This window comes from Arachis hypogaea, chromosome 1, assembly GCF_003086295.3.
Source record: "Arachis hypogaea cultivar Tifrunner chromosome 1, arahy.Tifrunner.gnm2.J5K5, whole genome shotgun sequence".
Lineage (NCBI taxonomy): Eukaryota > Viridiplantae > Streptophyta > Magnoliopsida > Fabales > Fabaceae > Arachis > Arachis hypogaea.
This window is the reverse complement of record NC_092036.1, coordinates 107607788-107634951: the sequence shown is the minus strand read 5'-3', so window position 1 is coordinate 107634951 and position 27164 is coordinate 107607788. Positions and strand designations below refer to the sequence as shown.

General features: G+C 28.3%; 2 protein-coding genes across 2 annotated transcripts; one reads left to right on the top strand and one right to left on the bottom strand.

Annotated features, from left to right (window-relative positions):
- Positions 1-2909: 2909 nt before the first annotated feature.
- Positions 2910-5111, top strand: LOC112708237 (myb family transcription factor EFM). Its single transcript, XM_025760415.3, has 4 exons — positions 2910-3331; positions 3411-4022; positions 4119-4195; positions 4321-5111. The coding sequence occupies exons 1-4, from the start codon at positions 3115-3117 to the stop codon at positions 4765-4767; spliced, it is 1353 nt and encodes a 450-aa protein (XP_025616200.1). The 5' UTR covers positions 2910-3114; the 3' UTR covers positions 4768-5111.
- A 6699-nt stretch (positions 5112-11810) lies between these two features.
- On the bottom strand, positions 11811-14365 carry LOC112708229 (uncharacterized). The gene is made up of 9 exons (XM_025760411.3): positions 14099-14365; positions 13881-13973; positions 13268-13731; positions 13057-13123; positions 12909-12962; positions 12562-12630; positions 12424-12489; positions 12259-12327; positions 11811-12079 (listed from the first exon to the last, which is right to left on the bottom strand). The coding sequence occupies exons 1-9, from the start codon at positions 14207-14209 to the stop codon at positions 11993-11995; spliced, it is 1080 nt and encodes a 359-aa protein (XP_025616196.1). The 5' UTR covers positions 14210-14365; the 3' UTR covers positions 11811-11992.
- Positions 14366-27164: the final 12799 nt, after the last annotated feature.

Here is a 27164-nt window from a genome sequence, read left to right as displayed (position 1 = left end):
AATACTATTTAAGTAAACAAACACATGATTATGTATACATCTAATAATACTTAATAATTATAACATCTCTGTATATATATTGTAAGACACCAAAACATCACATAAAGAACAAACATTAAGATAAAGTTTACACAACATTTGCAATGGTACTAAATTATTGGTTGGGACAATTTAATTTAATTTATTCATATAATAAGCTTAGTCTTATTTATTGACCGGGACCTAATTAAAAAATGATGTTACAGAAGGTACCGATGACAGAAGGACTACGATAATTCAATTAAGTTCAATCAAGATTCATTATATTTTCGATATGCTTGTAACTTGTAAGTTGTATTCATAGATGAGAGTAGCTTATAGATGTGTTATTTATTTCATTTTCATTATAACAGTTTGATTTAATTCTAACACACGAGTACCTGACTAATATATATCGCAACTATAAGATATTTTATAACCATAAGCCGAAGAAAAAATACATCTTATTTGAAGTAGTAACTTGCTGTGCATAATATGAGAATCTGGTTGATTTAACTTATGTAGCTCCTATCAGCTCATTTTATGATCATTAAAATATACAGAAAAATAATTTACAAACAATAATTTAAAGAACATTTTATTCTTCCTTAATTTATTTTACAAAAAAGATGGTTAACCTTGCTTGTGTGAAACCCGAAAGGAATCAAGTAAACCAGACGTGATTGAATCAGTAAACTTGATGGATGGAGATAAAAAATTTGCAAAGACTATTATTGGACCCTACATTGGTACAGTAATAGAGGTTCTGTACCTTGATTATTCCTAACCAAAATTACAAAAAAGAGAATCTTCTTAGCTTCCTACCCACTTCACTAAAGATAGTAGCAGATGAAGATTCTCCTCTTTTTCACTCTTTTGAGAGGGTGTAATTTTAATTTTTTTTTTTTTGGCGCCTTTAAGCTTCATGGATTAATGTTCCCTTAATTTAGAGTCCGCAGAATTGAAACTAAGATATTCCTTCCTTGGAGGCAAATATTTTATTCTCTACATGGTGAATGTCTCGTTTCTCACATTAGATATTCCCTTAGCTCCCCTTCTCTTATTAGTGCACTCAAATTCATGCCAATTATGCATACTTTTAGACTTAAAAGACAAAGTTGCATTGCAAGGTGGATTGATACTATAACCTATTTGAATATGTGCTTTTTCCTTCTCTCCCCTCTCTTTATTCACTATGGTCCTAACAATTAATTAGTATAGTATATGTTTATTTATATGCTATATAGATTAATCATGACAGAATCATTAATCCCCTTCATTCTCAAACTCCAATTGAAGCAATACTACTTATTAACATATATAATCGTGTAACTAAATTTTTTAAGAATTGATTTATTATTAATTTAATTTTTTTTTATCGATTTTGAGTACGATACAATATCCCTATTTAAAATTTGGTAATGCAAAGGAGACAATAGAATAACTCAGTATACAAACACAAACAGTATAGTTTTCATTAACGTAAAAGCTAAGAGATAATAATTTAAAATTATTTTATTTAACTTAATATTTATACTTATATATATATTTATTACCTCTAATATTACTTAATTATTTTAATAATAATTAATAAATATAAAATAAATAATAATTAAAATTTTAAAAGAAAATAATTTTAAACTGTTTTGAACAGATTTTTTATTAGGAAATTAACTACTAATTAAATATTTTGGTTTAGAATTTGTTGTGCAAGTACATTCACCCTTAGCATGATAAGATGATTCTTCTGGTCACTCCTTAAGCATGAGCTATATCATGCATGTGCTAGCATATAGAAACCACAGCTATACAATAGTACTTAGCTTATGTGTATATTAAGAACGTAACCAACATTATTGTTACCCTATGCGTATATCCATTTTCGTCTAACTAACTAGCTAGCTAATTGTCCAAAACCGTAAATTAACGTGACTGAAAGACATTCACATGTATGTATATTATAAGATGCGGTAAGAGCATTATTGGGCATGCACATGACACCTATATAGTTATGCATTCTTATCCTCGTGCTTAATCCCTGAAAGACAACTTTGAAAAAGCAGATTGAATAAATATGAAAAGAAAAAGGATATGAAATTAATGATATATATTGTGGGTTTGTTTTGAAATTGTAATAGGGAGAGAGAATCTGAGTGTGATTTGGAAAGGAAGGCAAACAATAAAAAGAGGGGAGGTTTATAGATACACAAGGGGGTGAGGGATAATCAAAAGAGAGAAAGGAGTAAAGTTGGAAAAAGGTTAGGGGTGTATGTATGTTGTTGGCTAACACATTCGCTTTTTATATTTTTTGAGATCAGTTTGGTGTTTTCTAATAATGTGAATTTTTTTTTTTTTTTGTATAAATACTATAAATTTAAGGGTCAGAGATTAATGTTTTATATTTTTTGTGTTGGAGTTTAACTGATGTTTTCTGGTGAATACTTAGTTTTTTTTTTTTTTATTTATAAATCTGAAAGTCAGATTTAGTTTTTTTATTTTAAAATATTTCAAATATGCAAATTTAAAGGTCAAATTTAAATTTTAACATTAAAAAATTTTTAAAACATAAGAATTTGGACCCTCCGAATTACATTATATTAAAAAAAATTATTTCATCACAAATTAAATCTTTTAATTTGTATACTATAAAAATCTGACTCTCAATTTTAAAGAATCTACAAGATCAATTTATTTTTTTTAATAAATAAATAAAATTCATATAAAAAAATATAACAATTAACCATAATATCATATTAGACACATTTTTTTCTATTACTAAAAAAAATTAGCCTAACAAAGTAAGAGAAGAAGAATCGTCTCTCTAATCTAATGTCAGAATCTTTCTGTCTTTAATTGTAGGAAGTTACTTGTTGGTCCTCCTAGTTATACTTTATTTTTCTATCTCTGTCTGCTTTATTCCATTGTGTTAAGTTGAAGCCCTCAGCCCTAAAAGGAAGACCATCCTCCCCTCCCTCCCTCTCTCTCTCTCTCTCTCTTGTGTGTGACAAGACGCCAAACACCCTCTTTTATTTCCTCTTGTTTCTTTCTTCTCTTCAACTAACTGACACTAGTATTAGCAGTGTTTTGGTTATATATATGGCATCACCATCGGAACTAAGCCTTGATTGCAAGCCACACAGCTACTCCATGTTGCTCAAATCCTTTGGAGATCATAATAATAGTAACAGTAATGATCAAGAGCAGAATCAGAGCTACAAGATTGAGGAGTTCCTCTCCCGTCTTGAGGAAGAACGTCTCAAGATCGATGCCTTCAAGCGCGAGCTTCCTCTCTGCATGCAGCTACTCACCAACGGTATGTAATTAATAATGCATTCATTCATTCATTGCGTTCTTGAATTGTTCAATTATTGATTACTGGAACATACATACAGCTATGGAGGCGTCAAGGCAGCAACTGCAGGCCTTCAACCAAGGAACAACAAGGCCGGTGCTGGAAGAATTCATTCCCATAAAGCACTCGGAAATCTCAGAGAAGGAGGCGCCGTCTTCCATGAACATGATGATGAGTGATAACAAGGCTAATTGGATGACATCTGCTCAACTATGGAGCCAATCAAGCCAAGAAGTAACGACAAGGGCCGCCACTACTCCTCCTTCAAAAGATGCTGATAATAACAATAATATTGGATTCATGAGCATGAGCCCCAACAAGCACAGGAACGGGGGCAGTGGAGGAGCCTTCCTGCCGTTCTCCAAGGAACGGAGGAACAACAACAACAACTCTTGTGCATTGGGAGGTGAGCTGGCACTTGCTTCCCCTGACAAGGAAATGCTCATCATGGATGATGATAATAATAATAATAATAATAAGAGAGACCATTCCTCATCAAATGATCAGGGAAAAGGAACTACTACTAGTAGTGCTACTCCACCTCCATCTAACACCACCACCTCTCAAACACACAGGAAAGCAAGAAGGTGCTGGTCACCCGACCTGCACCGTAGATTTGTTAATGCTCTTCAAATGCTAGGCGGATCTCAAGGTATGTATATGTATGTATGTATAACTCTGTATAACAATATTAATTCATTAATTAATTAAGTATTATTCAATAATTATGATTTATTATGAATGATAGTGGCGACACCAAAACAGATAAGGGAGTTGATGAAGGTTGACGGTTTGACCAATGATGAAGTGAAAAGCCATCTCCAGGTACACACCAACACCACTCTGCAGTCTGCACAATGCATATTCTACTCTTGTATCTTGTTTCTTCTTTTCTCGTTTTTCGATAAAGATTTTAAAAAGAACAAATTTCGTTTCTTTTTGCTACACAGAAATATAGGCTCCACACGAGAAGACCAAGCCCAAGCCCACAACCAGGTGCACCAGCACCACAGCTTGTGGTCCTAGGAGGAATCTGGGTCCCACCAGAGTACGCCACAGCTGCCGGAGCCCCTGCCGCCATCTACGGTACTCACCACCCCGCCTCCCACGCCCCGCCACCGCACTACTGCGCGGCCACCCCAATGCCTCAGGAGTTCTACACGGCGGCTCCACCTCAGCCGCTGCTTCCGCCTCCGCCTCCTCCGCACCACCTGCACATGTACAAGGCGGCTGGACAGAATAGCTCCCCGGAGTCGGAGGTAGGAGGATGCGGAGAGCGGTCGGAGAGCATCGAGGATGGGAAATCGGAGAGTAGTAGCTGGAAGGGTGAGAGTGAAGGAGAGAGGAAAGGGTTGAATGAGGAGAGTAATTGCAGTGACATCACTCTCAAATTCTAACTTCATTAAATTAATTAGGGGTTATGCACAAATTAGGGTTATGTTTTTGCATGCTCCTATCCCATTCCCATCCCATGCATAATCTTGCTCTCGCTTCATCATATCATTCATCATCATCATTATTATTATTATTATTATTATTATTATTATTATTATTATTATTATTATTATTATTATTATTATTATTAGTACTGAGTAGGTATACGTTTTGTGTAGTAGCTAGATAGTAGAGAGGGGAGGAAAGGGCATAAAAGTGAGCATTTGTTTTGTTTCGGTATGTATAATTTGAATGCAATGCATTTCATGCTGTTATTGGCATAGAGAATGAAGAATTGGATTCTGAATTCTGATCTTACCCTTGTCGTTTTGTTCTTTTTCCCAAATTACATATATGCCCTCATGCTTTCAACATAATCAATAACAATGTTCGTACAAATACTCTATAAAATATTTTTTTTTTCAACTTCAAGCTGTTAGAAGTTAGAACTTACAAGTCCCACTTGCTTTCGGGGTTTTAAAATACTAGTTTAACGTTTTTATCACAATTAAATAACTTTATGTTAGCATAATAAACTTATTTGAATTAATTAAGGTACTTTTTTTAACTTTTTCCTTTTCTTTTTGAATCCCATGAATTCATCATTGCTTAATGAGGATCATAGTAAGATTGGAGAAACAAACTTCGAACATTATATTCTCATACATTAACGGATAACTTGAATCAATTTTATAATTTTATTTGTTATACACGGTTAACAGTGGAAGGAGTGGTTGATACTTTGAGATACCTGCATCTACATGTTTGTCTCAGCAAACAACCAAACTCACTGTACCATGGCGAAAGTATAAATAAATAAATAATAATAATAATAATAATAATAATAATAATAATAATAATAATAATAATAATAATAATAATCTGCAAGAGTGAAATACTAAGATAGCTTCAAAAAATTAGTTTCTTCACAAATTTACATATTCTTTGCATGTAAAAGTTTAAAACATAAAAAATAAAAAATTATGAAGCATATGAATATATTTTGAATGCATTTTAATAAAATATAAAAAATATCTTTTTACACACGTATTTGGATAAACCTAATTACTTGATGTGTATATGTTCAACCTTATGTTTCACTTATATTTTTAACATAAATTTAAAAATTGTATATTTATTAAAATAAAAAATATTTTAAATATTTTATATAATTAAAAAATATTAAAAAAATTAAAAAAAATTAGTTTTACTTGAACTAAAATATTAAAATATTATTATAATTATCTAAAAAATATTTTATGTTATACGTATATACGATATGATATCGCGTGTGTATCCATGCTTTATAGAAGGGGAAAAAAAAGAAAAGAAAAGTACTTATTGTTACAGCTCAATAACCCATTAAAAGTACTTTTATATTAACTACAAAAATTGAGGCTAATTTTTTTTTATATTGGAAGGGTGTGTGAGTTGTGCTTGATTATGGTGTATACAGGTGTTAGACACAAGTGTGGGACAGGGAGAAATCGGACCGTCCGAGTTCTTTGTTAAAAAATTCGTTAATCACAAATCGGACGGTCCGATTAGTTTTTGTTTTTTTTTTATTTATTTAACATGAAATCGGACCCTCCGTGTACAGGTTTTTTTTTTGTTTTTTTTAAAAACCGAAAACGGACCCTCCGTTTTCTATTTTTTTTTTTAATTTTTTCTTTAAAACAAAACGGACCCTCCGTTTTTAGGTTTTTTTTTTTTTTTTAAAAATCAAAACGGACCGTCCGAGTTGTGATTGTTTGTTTGAAAAAAAAAATAAAACAAAGAAATCGGTGCATCCGATTTGTACATCCCATATTAATGTAAAACACATTTCTGTTCACAGCTTCTTGTTATACACTTCTCTCTCTCCCACATAAAAAATAACAAGCGCAAAAATTGAAGCCATATATTCTTATAGAAATTAAAATAAGATTGTTGCATACTAATTGTGTTTAGCCATCTTGCAACCACATTTGCCAGAAATTAAAACGTTTAAAATTGAGTAAATTATTATCTGGTGGTCGGTATATGGAAGCATGTGCTAAATTTACATATAGGAATGGAGACAATAACGAGTCATGGAAAGTGTTATGTAAAATGCAATTACAGTAAAACGAGGATGAATAAATCTCTCTCTACTTGGCACTTGCACATGAATCTGAAAAAATAAAAACGAAGGAAAATGTATAGCTTAGCTTGTTCATGAAGACACATATACTAGTGCTTGAATAATTTTGGGACTTTATGGAGTCTAAAAATATATACTTTGGAGAGCTACTTAATTTTACTTTATTCTGTTTCTTTTGTGTTGGCCAACATGATGCTCATTAACATGAACCAGTCTCGGATTCCAATCTTATAAGTCACACAGATCTATTTACTTCAAGCCGTTTACATGAACACTACCTACATCTCCTACCTAGCGACCTTTTAGTTTTGGGTTGTTCTACTATGAAGTTTGTTATGAGAATTTGATTCATTGAGATGCATATTTTCTTGTACATACTTACACTTTTTTCGTATGTAGTTTCATAACTAGAAAAATAAGATGGGATTATTTACTTTTTACAAAAAGGAAAAAAAGATATTAGTTGACACCATTGATAAACATAAATTTACAAAACTCCTAGTGTTTCTTTGGAGTAGTCACGAAAACAGGGTTAATAGTCAAATAAAATTGTTTATGAAACATCATTCATTTTTTAAATTAGTTCTTAAATGATTTTTTAGTCATATTAGTTCTCAAAAGATAAAATAAGTTAAATTAGTCCTTTCGTTAGATGATGACGTGTCATGTTAAGTGCCGCATAACATAATGATGTGATAGGTTAATACCACGTATTACAAGATAATTAATTGGTTGACATGTCAGGTAAGTGACATTATGGTATATCACGTATCATTTGACAGGTCATAAATTTATTTATAATCAAATTAGTTTTTAAAAGTACACATATAAATTATTTTCATCCCTAAAATTTTAAAAATTGATCAAATTAATCCTTATATAAATTTTTCTTATTTTTTTATAATATTAAATTTTTAATATTTTTTAATCCTATCCACACTACAATAATATAGATTATTTTTAATGATTATATGTGTAAAAAAAGAATTAAAATTTTTCAAAAAAAAAAAACAAATTTTGACATTATTTTAACTATGAAAATATGTTAATAAAAGTTGTCAAAAATAGTATTTTTAACATATAAGTAATTGTGAAAAAATTTTAAATCTTATTTTGATAAATATTGGCTGGCAAAAATAATTTATTAGAAAAATTTGAGAATATATTTTCTATGATACTTATTAACCATAAAAAATATTATTTATTTTGACACTTATTGACTATAAAATATTCTCAACAAATTTTTTTAACAAAGAATGAGATGAGATCTTAAAACTGAAGAATAAATTGAGATTTTGAAGATAAAGAATGAGTAGTATGATCGCAAACTGAAACTAGTGTGATGTCAAAATTGACAGAGCCCAAAGAAAAAGAGAAATAGTGAAGTAAATTTAAAACAAATAAGTGTCAAAATTGAGAAGTAATTTTCTACGATCAAATTATTTATCAAACAAAAATAAAAAATTTGACATTTGTGATATTTGTCAAAAATATATATTAATTTTGGTGTTAAAAAATAAAGTATTAAAATAGCTCTCTTTTCTTGTAAGCTTAATTATTTTACACTTTAATAAACAAAATTTTTTTCAAATAAAATAATAAAAATAATTAAATTGTTACATAGTTATTTTCTCATATGTATTTTTATTTTCAAGTTCTAATTTTTTTGTAGTAAGTTTTTTTTATATAAATAATTTTATCAAATTATTATTAATTATATACTAAAAATTTTAATTTTTTGGATCTCATTAAATAAATATGGTAGTTGTTCCGGGGCTTTTCTAAAACCAGATGGTTGGGCTTGAATGAGAAATCCAAACGCTGGGGGAGGGTGGTCTCCGACTTGCTTTACGTCTAGGCGTCACCATCTAAGTTTTGCATGTGAGAAAATGAGAGGGTAGTACCTGCAAAGACACCCCGATACCTAAGTTAACAAGGGGATAAGCAGGTTTAGAGTGTATTGGAACTTATCTTTACCTGAGTGTGTCAGTGTATTTATAGGTGATAATCCAATAACCACCGTTGGAGTAGTTCCAATTCTGAAGGTGGATAACCGCCCTTTTATCTTAGGATTGTTGAGATATATCTTTTATAAAAGTAGATGAGAGATTTTAGGAGCAGTTACTTATTTGAATAAGTATCATTTGCCAGCTTTCGTTAAACCCGACCTCTTTGAGGAGGTTGGGTAAGCGGTAATGACCAACCTTTGGATTGGGCCTTTTTCGGCTTACTTGGATATGGACCATAGTATTGGATCATGGTATAAACGGTAGTTATTTTAAATATTTTAATATTTTAGATCTCACTAAATAAATATAATAATTATTTTAAAAAATATATATTAAAATATTAAAATTCAATAAGTAATTCCACAAATAAAATTTTCAATTATTGAATTCTACGATATAAATTAAATAATAATAAAAATTATAATTTTAAAAGATCTAAAATTTTAAATTTTAAAATCACTACTATATTATTTAGTGAAATTTAAAATATTAAATTTTTAAATATATAATTAATAATAATTTGATAAACTCATTTAAATAAAAAAATTCATTATAAAAAAATTACAATTTAAAAATATAAAATTTTAAAATATAAATGACACAATAAATTTTCAATAATTTAATTATTTTTATTATTTTGTATAAAGAGAATTTTATTTATTAAGGTCTAAAAAATAATATTACAATTAGTAATATAAAAAATATTTTAAATTTAATATTATGAAAAAGATAAAAGAAATTCATATAAAACTAATTTGATTAATTTTTAAAATTTTAAAAATAAAAATGACTTATTTATGTATTTTTAGAGATTATTTCAAGTATAAATATTTTTTTTACATGTTAAATGATACGTAGCATGCTAAGTATCACTAACTTAATACGTCAATCAATGATCTTGTGACACGTGATATTAACATACTATAATATTATGCCATAATCCATATGGCACTAAACTAATATGTCATCATCTAATTGATAGAATGACGGAATTAACTTACGTTTTAATCTTTTAAAGATTAATATAAATAAAAAATTATTTAAAAATCAATTTAAAAAATAAATAATCATTCAGGAGCAAATTTGACTACTGACCTATGAAAACAATTGATAAAACACCAGAGCATGTTAACATGCATATCTTTTGAAATTTTCAACTTAATAAAAATAATTAACATGATGCATTAATAGTTGAATTGAAATTTTATCAAGTACTACCATCACCAACACCGTAAAAGAGTTATCTACTTTATACTTTTATTGGATTTTCCTTTTTCTGTTTTTGCTTTAATAGTTGTCCATTACTTAAGCAGGTTTTATACGAATTATTTTTTTTTATTTGGTCAATGAATTAGATAACTCCCAAATTTAGATTATACACTCACATATACCACACTCACACACACGTAATATTTCCTTTTTTGTTAAGATTATATTAGATGAAATTCGAACTTGAGACCTCTTAATAAAAAAGAGAAACTTATACCACATTTATGTTTAAACCATCTAATTATAAATAATATAGTTATGTTAAATGCAACAAATTAAAATATATAGATGACAAGAAGCAATATATCAGTATTTGACCTATTTTATGAGCACTAAAGAAAATAAATTAACAGAAACGAAATAGACTATTCACAAATTTGTTTAGAAGAAAATCAAAAAAAAATTTACAAGTAATAAGATATCTTATAAGAAACAAAAATTTATTTAAACCAAAATAGTAAAGAGGCTTTCCAAACTTCATATTAACAAGGTTTAATTGTAAGCAATGAATGAATGAATTTGTTTTTTTCGATTTTTCACAATATTTCTTAATTTAATAGGACTAATTTGTCGTAAATTAGAGTTTTATTTAAAAATTTGTTGTTGGCAAATAAATTGCTGTATATACAAAATAAGTTTCAAATCATTAACATTTGTTTAAACGGATTAGTAAACTAACCCTTAAACCAATTCAAGTATGGACAAAATATAGAATAAAGATACAGCAGAAAAAGTTAAAATAGCGCCAATTGTAGAAAAAATAGTAGAATCCCGTCATTGATATTTTGAATATGTATAAAAAAAGGGTAGATGAGATAGAAAGTGCATAGTTAACATATAATAGAAGACCTAAAAAGATCATAATAGCGTCAAAGAATATCTATGTATCAACAATTTTCCTGTAAAATACATGATAGAACGCAATGATGTAGATTTTTTTTTTTTTTGTCAAGGACCAGGTTGGACACTGGGAACAAACCCAGAAGAAAGCAAACTGAAAACCACAACAACCACCATCTCCCTTTTAATTTGACCTTCCCCCCCTAATCCTAATACATGTGACACGCAAGAGAAGACCCTCTGCGGCGCGACGCTTGCTTCTGCCAACTTGGGAAGAGATGACACCGCTAGAGGATGCCAGAGAGAAGATGTTGGACCGTTCTCACATGAGCTCTGATTCTGAGCTAATCAAAGAACGCTGAAACACGAGGATAACTTCCTGAAACAGAGGTGCCGCCTAACTCTAACGCCGCTTCATGGCACACGGACTTTGAGGGATCCATTTCCGATAATCAAATTGAGCTTTTTCACCTTGGAATCACCTACAGCCTCTGTTCATTGCGGTATATCTTTTGATTCATGTAACCGACTTCACTTAAATAGATAAGGCGTTTTTGTTGTTGTTGATATTTTTCTTCAGTCTTTTTAGTTGTTTTTGGATCAATCCAATCCAGTAGAGCAGACATGCCCAGTCCAATAACAGCTCACATTGCATCCGACCCATTTAACAATACCATGCGACCAAGAAATGAAAAACACCAAGCCCAAAAAAAATGAAAAATACACAAAAAAAAAGAAGTATACTATTTGGTAAAGACAGTAGAGCTACAAATGAAAACTGCTCCATTTTTTCAATTAAATAAGAGAAAACTGTAATCTATCTCGAGTCCTGATGACCCCCAATTTTTTTTCCCTCTCTATATCCACTATAAATAAATTCATAATAAAGGGATGCATTGTTATGAGCTATATCGATCCCAAACTGAACCTCAAATGATAAATTACAATTTAGTATCTGCCATTTGCGAGTTGTCCATCCTGAAAGCCAACACCGTCACCATCATTCTCTAACATTGATGATGCATCCACTATAGCCTGAAAAACAAAAGAATTTACTCAACATTATATTGTTGTAAACGTGAGATAGTGTGTGCTAGGCTTATTCTCTAACATTAACCAGAAAATGTCAAATTTCATTAAATCACATGCAGAAAACACAGGATATAATTTGCAGTTCATATATAGTTCGGAATCTATGGTGCTACAACACAAACCTGAAGTTCTTTTTCGCTGGTTTTAAGCCTCTCGGTGCACTCTTTTACTTGTACAAAACATTTATGCAGCTGAAGATCATTTGCCCAAACCCAACATTAGAGACAGTATTCATAGATTTTGTTAGAAATGAGATTCTAAGTATTCTAAGATAAACTAGTTATTACATTGGTCAACTGCTTTTGACGATATGAAGTGTGTTTCTTTGCGTTAGTCAGTGCCTCCTCCAATTTCTGTAGGAAAATATCGTGTCAAAACATACAACAGATTTTATGATCAAAGACAGACAATTAGAAGAGCCGTACCCTAGACTTCTTCTGTAAGTCCATGACAAGAAGTCTTTTCTCTTCCAATCTCTCTCCCATTTGCGACACCTGAAAACCAAGCAATTCCATTTTCCAGCATCATCAATCAATGGCATGTAAAACGGAAAAAGGCTTTGTTGGAAGACTTTTAAAGTATATGATATCCTAACTCAGCATATAGTGATCTATGGAGTGCCCTTGTATGCATAAGCATGCACCTCCAGAAATGCAATAGTTCACAAAACAAGATTTGACTTTATCATTAGGCAAATTTCAATGATCCCCTCCCCCCCCCCCTTTCTCTCTCTCTCTCTCTCTCTAGTTTTTGTTCTAACAAGATTACAAACCTCCTTTTTCAGTTGATCGAGTTGTTCAGTTGATTGCTTTAATTCATCTTCTACCTGAAGTCCACATAAACAAGAAAAAGTTGGATAAAAACACGCATCGCAACAGGGCATCAGTCTATCTAAACAATTCATAGAATGCTCACTTTACCTGATCACTATGATTGCCATTTGAATCTGATGAAAGATGCATGTGATGATGGTTATTAACATTCAAACTGCAGGAAAACCATCAATAAGTCAGGAGACAGGAAGGTGCATACAACATAAATAAATTAAGGCTATCTCTCATCAATCTGTCGACCACTAGATTAGTAAAAAAATCAAATGATGTCACTGGAAAAGGATGGAGAACATCATACTCGTTGTTTCTCCTTGACTGTTCATTTTTATCTTCGTCAAAAATCTTATCACGATCACTGGTATCCATCCTCCTGTCTGTATTCAAATCAAAGCTGTGGTCTCCATCCATATCTTCACTATATGCCCTGCCATTATCTTGTCCGTTTCCTGCACGGTCATCCCCTCGACTCCAACCTTTATCTAGGGAAGCTTCTCCGGCATGATCATCATGATGACGATCATGCATATGCTCAACTCTTCTATCCCTATCCTGGTCAGGGTCTCGAGACCTATCGCGTTCTCGAGGCCAATGGCCGTTCCTATTCCTGTATCCATCCCTATCATGATCATAGCCTCGGTCTCTATCTCTATCCCAGTCGACATCCCTCTCACCAGCATGATGATATCGCTCTCTACTACCGAAATTTGATCTCCCACCACGAGTCCTCACCCCATTCACTTTAATGACACGCCCATCAATGGTCTGATACAGAGCATCACAGTATCAAAGGTCTACAACTCTAGAACACAACAATATAACCAGTACTGCTACAGTTTCCTTTCACATTGGTACACTAGAAAACACTGAGAACGAAACATAGAAGGTGCATTTATTTAAGAGAAAGTGCATACCCTGCCATTCATGTCGTTGATGGCATTAACTGCTGACCTAGTATTCGTGAAAGTAACAAAGCAATAGCACTTGCCCCTGTGCTCGTTGATAATCTGGTAAAAGAAAAAAAAAAACTTGAGCGTGAAAACGGGAACCGAATTGGCGCAATTTGCTACTGGTGAATGGAATCAGAAAAATATGAAGGTGAAAGAAACCCTAAAAATTGAGGGAGAAAGACCTTAACATCAAGGATGGCGCCATATAAATGAAAGACAGAGCGGATAGTTTGTTCGGAAGCGTCGTAGGGAAGACCCCCAACGTAGATGGAACTATCATCGTCCAGCGTCATCTTCCTCTTCCCCTTTCTCTTTCTCTTTCTCTTTCTCTTTCTCTTAATGAGTTCGCCTTTTCTGGAAGCGGCTCTTAGCTGGGAAAAGATTGGGAGAAAGAATTAAGAATCAAGACTTGAGAGTAATCCTGGAAATTCACCTTTTTAAAGTTGGACACTTTATTGTTTTAAATTTTAAAATTTAACAAATAATTCTTAATACAATTTGAATAAATTAATCCCTAAAATAAATATATTTTTTTTAAATATTACAATAATTCTTAAAAATTTTAAAATAATTCTTTTAAATAATTTATATATCATTTTTTTAAATTAATAAATTTTAATTTCTAAAATTTTTAGTCTATTTATTTTAAATTTAACTATTTATATACAAAAATTTTTGAAAAAATTAATGTAAAAGATCGGGGAGATTTTATTATTAAAAAATCGTTAATACAAAAAATAATTTTTATAATATTTAAAAAAATCTAATTTTTTAAAAAGAAAAATATATTTTTTGGTATTTTTTTCTTTATTTCTTTTCTATAAACATATTTTCTTTGATTATTTATTATTTTCTTATTACAATAATTTGTTATTAGTGAATTTCATAATTTCCAATTCACCCGTGAATTCCCTAATCTCCAATTTGTCATTAGTGAATCTTTTTACCCGTAATTTTTCTTACTTGCATTATTTATCTGTTACAAAAAAATTGCTTCTCTTAATTGTTATATGTAATAATAATTATTAATTTATCATAAATGCTTGTTCAATATATTTTCAATTTTGAACTGAATTGTGTATTTTAGAACTAAAATTAATAAAACAAAACAAAAGAGTCTTAAAAAAAACACCTTCTATAAAATTTTCAATTAATATAATTTTATTACGAGTCAAAGAACCAGTAAATAATTGTATATTAGATAAAGATAGACAACTCTAATACTTTTATATTATTATTTTTTACGCTTTCATACAAATAAATTCTATGCTACTATTTTTTATATTTTTATACAAATAGATGATATTAGTGTACCAGATCCATTCAAGTGAAGTTGATATTAAAGTTGAGTAAGTCTTAGTTCAGACTTTTCATATTCAATATCATCCATTTTTGGCTTGACATCACCTTGCTCAGACTCTATCTGAAAAGTTTCGAGTTCACTACAAAAATTATGATATTGGTATATTTTGACAATGCATACAAATCACATAATTTGAAAAGAAAATTAAACATAACATTATTAATGAAATATCTACAACAATTAAAGTTTAGAGTTTCACTAAAATTAAAAAAAATATTATCTACTCTAAAATTTATTAGGAAAAGTATAAGAAGCGAATGAAATACTTGTACAATGTGTACAATAGAAGTTTATGAAATATTAGAAATATAATCATTAATGTTATCTTTTCTCATCAGTTAAAATTTTTGGGATGAGTGGTATCCGAAAGGTTAATTTCAAATCATGGCCACTAACTCATTTATATTTAAGACCAAAAGTTTTGTTTTAAATTTTTGAGCTAGTTGTGTAATTAGCCTGTTTTGCTCATAATTAGTATGTTTTACAAATGACTGAACTTAAATTTTGATTTAAAATATTATCCAAAAATTGTCTAACTTATTAGCATAACAACTAAGTCCTAAAGATAAAGATAAGAGAAAATAAAATAATCAATAAATCAGAGTGAAGAGTCGTTTGATAATAAGCATAATAGAATTCTATTGAATTCAAAATAAAACAATTAAGCTAATAATAGAAGTATATATTATCGTTGATCATTCAATAGTATACAAATAAAAATGATCTATCTAATATAAAATAAACCTGAATCGCAATTGAGCAATCATGATTATCTAGTGCATGGAAATATTCATTAAATTGCATAAATAATTTGGGAATTTTCTTATGGTTAAGTTTTTCATTTCCTGAATTTAAAAAAAAAATATGAAGTTATAATCCACTATACTTATTAGACAAAGTATAGAATTATGTAAATTTTATGAGTAAAACACTTTTTCTCAATTCAGGTAAGAGATTCTCGATACAAAAAAAAGAAGCAAAATATAAAACATGATTCAAAATTTTAAATTTTTCTAACATAACACAGGACATAAGGGACCTTTCGGAATACTAACTAAATTCTACTTTGACTTCGAGTCAAGTGCTTGTTTCAATTTGTAACCAAAACGAATGAATAATGTACTCAACAAAACAAATTACTTATTTTTTACCATAACAAAATAAAATTAAAATGGAACATGATATGGTCACTTTAACTTGTAGTTATAAGCTATAATTCGGATATTAAGTCAAAAGAACGTTAGAATTTTCATGGCTCATCAAAAACCAACAGATAACTCGATCGTTATACTTATAATTCGAAATTACAATTTGATCCATTTCGCATTACTCGATAACTACAACCTATTACTCGGAAAATAATTCTTGATCCATTACCTATGACTCGGCCAATAAAACTTATATCTTGGTCCAAAAAAATTATAACTCGGTCCATAATTCAAAAAATGATAACACTCAGTACAATGGCATAATGACTTCATCATACATCATCACCACAATTCTCACTACAACCGATGCTTTTGATTCGTTGTCAAAGTATATTCAAAATGTTTAGTCTCTATTCAATCTATATAAAGGCATCTGTGCACAAGAAGATGAAATCGATAAAAATGAAGAAAATATGCTAAGAAAAGAGGAAAAGGAAGTACAACACCGACGGAGATGATAGATGTAGGAGGAAAAAACACGGAACAAGGTGTTTTGTTCATGTTTCTTAGAAAAATTTGAGATTCACTAGTTATAATATTGCACAAAATATACTTGCTGTTAAAATTATATGTGCTACTACAATTAACAATTATGTCAAAAAAATAGGTTTTTTTTTTTTTTTTCACTTAGAAGTATTTTTCTAAGTTTATTCGATCTCAATATCTTAAGATTTTAGGTATATAAATAATTATTTTCGTAATGCAATGACTTTTTAAATTTAGTTGTTATTATATATTATGGTTTCTACGTCACCTCAATATAGGTATTATAGATTAATGATTAAATAATATTATTTTTTGTGATATTTTAGTGTTAACTAATAAAATTATCTTTTAGTATATATTTTGTTATTTTGTATTTCATTTATTATATATTTTTTAATATTATTTTATTATTCTGATAAACAAAAATATTATAAAATGATGATTTTTGAAAAAATAAAAAATATTCGAAAGGAATGTTTTAAAATTTTTAAAATTTTTAAAACTCTTCAAAGATTGTTTTGTACTTCACCTTAGAAATCGATTATTTGTTCGTATCGCACACGTGGATATTTAGTATTATCTAACGGAAGTAAATATTAGAGACTATTTTGTGTATTTTAAAATCTTAGAAATTAAAGTGTATTATTTTAAAAACTTCAGGGACTAACTTAAGTAATTACTTAAAATTCAATTTTACTTATTGACAATGCTACATGGTTAGCAAATATTATTATTTTTTATCAACACTTGACCAGCAATAATTTGTACTCATATTTACAGATATTTTGCACATAAGAAATATATAGATTGCACCTATATTTATTAAAATTTTACAACATGAATTAATACAGTTTGTATCCATATTTTTCAAAATTTTCACACATGAATTAATAAAATTTATTTAGTAAAAATAATTTAGTATTTATTAGTCAAATAATGACAAAAAATATTAAAAATTACTAAATCCCAAGAATTTTTCTTTACTTATTCCAAAATAATAAAATTTATACTGCTTTAAAAAAATACTTTAATAATAATAATAATTAGAAGCAATTTTTTTAATTTTCTTAATAAGAATTACTTGAGCATATTTTATTTTGAGTTTCTTTAAAGTTTATTATGGTACTCAATATTTATGTGTTTTCCAGGGCTATCTCATTAGTGATTATGTCACCAAACAGAATTTTAAAGTAAATCTAATTTTGTTTAAAAATTTAAAGGATCTACTTTATCATTCTAAATTCTCAGATTTTATAGGTTAAAGATTGAAAGTTATAAATTTTTTAAAGTCATTAGTTGAATCTGAAAAGACCAGTTTCCAGCACTTTTACAACAACTTCCGATCGATAAACACAACTCCTAAAAATGAAGAGCTTTTGGAATGCAACCAAAGCACACTTTTTACCAGGTGACTATAGAATTTCTAATCCAAAATTTAGATTGGTTTAAGTTGTGTGGACAACAACAAAAAATAAAAAGTATTATTTTTTATGACAAAATTTTATCCACATATAGATTATTATCTATTCAAATTTACATGTATAATAGTATATGAAACCGAATTGTTTAGCTTATAAATCACTAGCTTTTTATAAAAAAATCAAACATATAAACATCCAATTTTAAGAAATTAAACATTCACACATGAAGAACACAATTAACCAATTTTAATTCAACCAAACTTTATTTTTTGTTACAGCTCTTAAAATCGGTTACACTTAGGAGATTTTTAGCTCACTTTTTCATCTAGTTTTCAATCAAAACTAACTTTACAATAAAGATAAATGTGTTATTCTTTTAAGACGAATTTAATTTTTAGATTAATTCGTTCTTTTTAGTGGACTAAATGAGTCGGCTCTATAAAATTTGACCTGTTTACTAGCCCTAATTACATGAGTATTTGGTCACTTTTCCTAAGCATAGCTTATCTCGTAGTATCTCAACATAAAAAAAAAAAAAAAAAAAACTGTTAGTACACATGCAGTTTTGTTGCCGATACCTTACTCTTGAAACAATGCAACAGCAGCATACTCCTCCAACAAGTCCACGTCCAAATGAAAGAGTTTGTTTGAAAGCGTCCTAGGGAAGCGTCCAAACGTAGATGGAACTATCATCATCTAGAGTCATCTTTCTCTTCTTTCTCCTTCTTTTAATGGGTTCACCTTTTTTGGAACCGACTCTTAATTAAAAAAGATTGGGAGAAAGAATTCAAGAATCAAGAATAATTATGGAAATTCACTTTTGACATTTTATTGTTTTAAATTTCAAAATATATAAAATAATTTTTAATATTTATTTTATTAGATAATACAATTTTTTATTATTAATGATAATTGCTAATGTAAAATATTACGGTACAATTTGAACAAATTAATCTCTAAAATAAATATAAAACAGTTTTTAAAAATTTAAAAATATTACAACAGTTTTTGAAAAATTTTAAAAAATTTAAAATGGTTCTTTTGAATAATTTATATATAATTATTTTTTAATTAATAAATTTTAATTTCTAAAATTTTTAGTCTATTTATCTTAAATTTGATTGTTTATATACAAAAAATTTTAGAAAAATTATTATAAAAATTGTTAGAAAGATTTATTTATTGAAAGGAACGATTAATACAAAATTATTAAAAAAATAATTTTTATAATATTTAAAGAAAAAGTTCAATTTTTTTAGAGAGATAAATATATCTTTAAATAATTTTTTTATTTATTTTTTTTATAAATATATTTTCTTTGATTCTCTATTATATTTAAATCTTATTTACACATCTTCATCTATCAAAATATTTATTGTTAGTGAATCCTCTAATTTCCAATTCACCATTGGTGAATCTTCTTATTCGTGTTTTTTCTTATTTGTTTATCTATCGCAAAAAATTGCTTCTCTTGATCCTTGTATGTAATAATAATTATTGGTTTATCATAAACCTTGTTCAATATATTTCTAATTTTAAATTAAAATTGTGTAATTTAAAACTAAAATAAAAAAATTAAAACAAAAGAATTCCAGAAAAGAAACACCTTTTATAAAATTTTCAATTAATATAATTTCATTACGAGTCAAAGATCTAATGAATAATTATACATTAGCTAAAAGTAGATAACTCTAATGCTTTTATATTACTATTTTTTATGTTTTTATACAAGTAGATTCTATGCTATTATTCCTTATGTTTTTATATATGTAGATAATATTAATGCACCAGGTTCTTCATTCGAATGAAGTTGATGTTGAAGTTGAGTAAGTCTTAGTTTAGATTTTTTATGTTCAACATTATTTTGGCTTAGCATCACCTTGTTCAAACTCAGCTACCTGAAAAGTTTTAGAATTTACTACAGAAGGTATGGCATTAGTATATCTTGATAATGCATACTGACTTGCATAATTTAAAAAGAAAATTAAACATAACATTATTAATAAAATATATGCAGTAATTAAAGTTTAGAGTTTTACTAAAATTAAAGTAAACACTACTTATTCCAAAGTTTACTAGCATTTATCACTAAGCAATTAACTTCAAATCATAGCCACCAACTCATCCACATTTAAGACTAAGAACTTTGTTTTAAATTTGAGTTAGTTGTGTAGTTAACATGTTTTGCTCATCAAAGTTAGTATGTTTTACAAATGGCTGAGCTTAAATTTTGGTTTAAAATATTATCCAAAAGTTACCTAACTTATTAGGATAATAACTAGGTCCCAAAGACAAAGATAAGATGAAAAAAAATTCAATACATAAGAGTGAAGAGTCGTTTGTTGATGAACATAATAGGATTTTATTAAACTCAAAATAAAACAACTAGACTTATAATAGAAGCATATATTATAATTGATCATTCAATAGTATGCAAATAAAAATGATCTTTCAAACATAAAATAAATCTGAATTGCAATTGAAGCAACTATGCTTATCTACTGCATCGAAATATTTATTAGACTGCATAAAGTAATTTGAAAATTTTTTTATGTTAAAAAAATTTTTATTTTATGAATTTTGAAAACAAAATTATGAAATTATAATCCAATATACATATTAAACAAAGTATAAAAATATGCAAACTTTATAAGTAAGACACTATTTCTCAATTTAGATAAGAGATTATCGATACAAAAATATACATATATATAAAACATGATTGCAAATTTTATATTCTCCTAACATAACACAGGATATAAGAGACCTTTCAGAATACTAGTTAAATTCTACTTTGACTTCAAGTCAAGTGTCTGTTTCAATTTGTAACCAAGGTGAACAGATAATGTACTCAACAAAGCAAATTACTTTTCTTTTGTATAGCAAAATAAAATTAAAATGGAACATGATATGGTCATTATAATTTAGCAGTTACAAACTATAATTCGGAGATTAGGTCAAAAGAATGTTAGGATTTTCATGGCTCATAGATAACCAACACATCACTCGATCGTTATACCTATAATTTGACCGTTACAATCTAGTCCATTTCGTATTACTCGGTAACTACCACCTATTGCTCGGAGAACAAATCTTGATTCATTGCCTATGACTCGACCAATGGAACCTATACCTCGGCCCAAAGAAATTATAACTTGACCCATAACTCAAAAATATGATAACGCTAAGCACAACAACATGATGACTTCATCACACATTATTACCATGATAATGAGAATATCACGGTAATCACAGTTCTCACCACAACTGTAGCTTATGATTCGCTAAAAGAGCATATTCAAAATGTTTAATCTATATAAGGTAACATTAGGTGAAGATAAAAGATATATAAAAACCTAATACCATAATTATCAGAACCGAATCGGTAATCGAACCGGTCAGGTTACTGGGTCACTGGGTTATTGGTTCAACTAGTGGGTCACTGGTCGAACCAGTTAATCCGGTATAATTAAATAATTATATAAAATTTAATTATTTTTTATTATAAATATTTTATTTTGTTTTTATAAAAATAATTATTATTTTCAAATTTTAATATTTTATTAATTAGTTTATATTTATTTTATTATTATATTATTATAAGTGAAAACTCACATACAGTTGTTTTCATGTGAAGTTGATATTTAAGAACCGTTAGATGATTTGACAAATTTGACTAAATATCATCTAAGAATTTTCAACTATCAACTTTATATGAAGACAAACTGCATGTGAATCTTTACCTATTATTATATACTATAAGTATTTATTGAAAAAATAATATTAATAGATATCATATAATCATGAAAAGAAAAAATAAATTGTGATTAATAAAATTTATAATTTAATAAAATATAATTGATTTAAAGATGAGTGACTTTAAAATTAAAATAAATTGAATATAAATAAAATAAAAAATTAGTATATGTATTATAATTTGTATATATATTATAGTAAGAAGTATGCTAGCTTGGTGGTACAACCATCCTTCTTGCATCTTTGAATGAAGGAGTTCGAACCCTGCGTCGTAGACTCTCCTTCAACTGCGACCCGAGCAGTTCGGTTTGGTCCGGTTCACATCGTGTTTGATCGGTTCTGTACCTTAAGCGGTTCGAAATTTGGACCGGACTAATTTATCGATTTTTTGGTCGAACCGGTTGGTCCGGTTCGATTTTAATAACTATGCTTAATACTTATTTAAGTCACTCTCGCTATTTTCTTTGAATTATTACTTATTTGAGTCTCGAAATTTCTTTTGTAGGTACCTACCCCGTATGGTGTTCTTTGGAGTCCAGCATATAACTCATCTATGGAGAAGAGAGGGCGACATCTCCCCTTCTGCGATGAGCTATATCTCGGATATATCTCTTAATAGAAATAACAGAACATATATAGGTCTTTGGTGATATCTTTCTCTGTTCATCATAGACAAACAAATAAACTTAGGTACCTCCATTCAATTCAAATAAATGATAAAGCACATAATCCATCAAATCTCATAACATAAAAACAGTTATTAATTTTTCAAAAGTTGCATGGTGTACCTGAGAAAGTGTGATACATGGGAAACTCAGGGACAGAGAAGAACTCATAAAAAAATTCCAGCAATAGCAAAGGCAAAACATAGCCACCTAAGCGTGGCAAAAACATTTGTGCATAAGAAGATGATGAAACCGATAGACATGAAAAAGATATGCCGAAAAAGAGGAAGATGAAGCACAGCAGCGATGGGATGATGGAGGAGAAGAAAATACGGAGTAAAGTGTTTTGTTCATGTTTCTTAAAAAGTTTTGAGATTCACTAGTTATAATGTTGCACAAAAATACTTGTTGTTAAAACTATTTGTGCTACTACAATTAGTAATTATGCCTAGAAAAAATAAATTTTTTTCACTTAAGAATATTTTTCTAAATTTATTTGATGTCAATATCTTAGAATTTTAGGTATATAAATAATTACTTTTATAATGCAATGACTTCTTAGATTTAGTTGTTATTATAGGTCACCTTATTAATGTAGGTATTATATATTAATGATTAAATAATATTATTTTTAATGATTATTTAGTGTTAATTAATAAAATTATTTTTTAGTATATATTTTGTTATTTTTATAATTTTTTATTTATTATATATTTTTCAATAATATTTTATTATTATGATAAACAAAAATTTTATAAAATATTAGCTTTTGAAAAAAATTAAAAATATTAGAAGGACTATTTTAAAATTTTTAAAATTTTTTAGAAACTACTTAAAAAAATTTTAAACTCTTCGGAGATTGTTTTGTACTTCATCTTAGGAATTGATTTGTCAATGTTGCACACGTGTACACTTAACAGTCACATGTACAAATTAATATTCTATGTTAGTGACTAAAGTAAACGTTAGAAACTGTTTTGTGTATTTTAAAATCTTAGGAGTTAAAGTGTATTATTTTTAAAACTTCAAGAACTTATTTAGGTAATTACTTAAAATTCAATTTTACTTATGAACATGTTATATAGTCAGCAAATATTATTATTTTTTGTCAGTACTTGATTAGCAATAATTTGCACTCATATTTACAGATATTTTGTTCATAAGAAGTATATAATTTACACCTATATTTACTAAAATTTTGCACATATCAATTAATATAGATTACATCCATTTTTTTCAAAATTTGCACATATAAATTAATAAAATTTATTTGACAAAGATAATTTAATATTCATATTAGTCAAATGATGACAAAAAATACTAAAAATTATTGGCTCCAAATTTTTTTTACTTATTTTAAAATAATCAAATTTATAGTGCTTTAATAATAATAATAATAATAATAATAATAATAATAATAATAATAATAATAATAATAATAATAATAATAATAATAATAATTGGAAGCAATTTTTTTTAGTTTTCTTAATAAAAATTACTTAAGCATATTTTATTTTTATCTTCTTTAAAGCTTATTATGGTACTCAATATTTATGTGTTTTCTAGGTCTACCTTATTAGTGATTATGTCACCAAACAGAATAAATAGACTTAGTTTAATAAATTTTCTTTAAAAATATAAATATTTTGTATTTGATATATTAGAAAGATTATATTTTTTGTATTTTTAAAAGTTAAAAATATTTTTAAAAGCATCTGAAGACATATTTTTCAAAACTAGCTTGTATTTACTGAAAATGAAAATTATAATATCATTTAATATATTAATAAATATCTAAATTTATTCTTAATTAATTTATTGATACTAAATTTCAATTCAAAATAATTTTTTTTCTCTATTTATATCTATTATAATTTTTTTTATTTCAAAATCTATTTTATCAAATACAGTTATTTTTATTTATATTTATTAAAAATTATTTTTAATTTGATTTATAGATATTTTAACTTTTTTAAAAAAATCAAACTAAGTCTTCAGCCCAACGTAGTTTTTTAACTCTCTCTTGGATAAATAGTTTCATACTCTAGAACAATGAATTGAATAATTAGTATCCCTTTGGTAATTAATTTTGGTCAACTCTTTTTTTGGTCTAGGGTCAACCCCATATTCAGTGGTCAGAGTCAACTCCTTCGGTCTGGCTAAGTGGCTAAGTGGCTATCATTTCGAATTTCCGATGATTCTTCTCCAATCTGGGTTATTAAAAATGTATAAAATTAAAGGGGAATCGGAGCCGGAGCTGGATTCCCTTTTTTATTATTTTGGTATTGGTTCACTTTTTTTTTTGGTGTACATATTAGTTCACCTTTTATCATTGTAACCAACTAACATCCAATAATAACTTTGAGATGGAACCCAGTAATACATGGTCCAGTATAAGCCGATTGAAAATTGTAGCCCAATAAGAGCATGATTGGTAAACCGTTGGTTTTATGCTTGTTACGAGATCAACAAAAATTCATCTAATAATTCGGTATAAAAAGATTTGTATTCTAAACAACCACACATTCACTTTATTTATCTTAGATTTCTTATGGTATATAATGCCAGAGGAATCATTACCGCAGGGCATAGAGGGGGAGGTCATAAGCGTCTATACCGTAAAATCGATTTTCGCCGGAATGAAAAAGACATATATGGTAGAATCGTAACCATAGAATACGACCCTCAAATAAGTCTATCGGATTTTTGTTCAATTACCAACTTGACCCTTAATCCAAGTATTATATCTGGTTATTTACTAAAATCACCTTTTGGAGGAGAGGGATGAATTGTTAGTGTGGACGATTTGGAACACCTGGACAATTAGACATCCAACCCGTAATCGCAACGACCCAATTGATTATTCATCAAGTTGCTCCCTGATCTAAAAAAATATACTTGATTTGTGCCTATTGTCCGTATCTAAAAGGGAGAACTATACAAGCGTCGTGCTACTAGGCGAAGCGGTGGAGTGCTGCACCCTAGATGGCGAACGTCCATCACTAGCTTACGCTCTGACCCGAGTAGCATGGGACACGTGGAATCCCGTGTGAATCGCAAGGACCACCTTCCAATACATATTCCAAACAAATACTTATGATTGTTGATTGTGATAAGAAAAAGAAAGAAAAACGGAAAGAGAGGAATTCGAACCCTCGGTACAAAAATTCGTACAACGGATTAGCAATCCGACGCTTTAGTCCACTCAGCCATCTCTCCCCAATTGCAATATATATATATATATATATATATATATATATATATATAAACACCAAAAATCAACTATCAAATTACAGCATATTTATACATATTGTTTTATACATTCTTTTTAATAAAAAGTTTATATTTTCATAAGGTCTGCAAAGATAAAACTCGTCTACTTACGGAAAGTAATCATGTCTTTATCCTTTTTTACAGGATTATGTGAGTATCTACCAAAAGAACTTTAATACTCAAATTAACTCTTGTATTTTTATGTTTTGTTCGGATTTAAGGAATTTTACTTTTATTTCCTCTTCTTTTAGAATAACTACCTTGCATTAATCATTTTGGGTTTCAATTGCTATTGTAATTGACGTATAACTAGGATTTATAAAAAAAAATATTGTTTCTTATCATAACAGATTTATAATGATAGAATCGACTATTTTAATTATGCTTTATTTTTTGGGTGTTAGACCGAGTTACTTATGAATTGGCCATAGAGTAACAATCGATCATTAGAATAATTACATTAGACATAATAAAATAATTAAATATTTTATAATACAATTTTTTTATCTATGATATTCTATAATTTGATAGGTTAAAAATTAATTTATTGTCAGTCTGAACTTTATTTAAGAGTCTGCTATTGATCAATGAGTTACTATATATACAAGGTGAGATTCAAACCCCCAACACTTACTTAAACAGACGAGTGAATTGATCACTCAATCAACCCAAATTAGTTTTATAATACAATTTTACTAAGTAACTAAAAGGAAATCTAGCTAATTTTTATTGGGCTAGACTCTAAAGCACATTACATAAAAAAAACAACCATCTCTTAATTACTTATAGTTATTCTAATTTACCCTAGTTCAAAAATTACGGTTGACCTTTGATCTACTCCAATTACACCACTTTATAGTTCATTTTCACCTCTTACCCACAACAATTGCACCACTGAACAGCCTCCTTCGAACGCCGTTTAACAATCTCAATCAGTGTTATCGTCTTTTCTATTCACGAGCAAACATGTATCTTTACAACTGCATAATAACATAATTTTTTTAATACTAAATACATATCTCTATACGTCAATTACTTTTTTATGCTTACTCAAATTATTGTATTCAAACATTTCT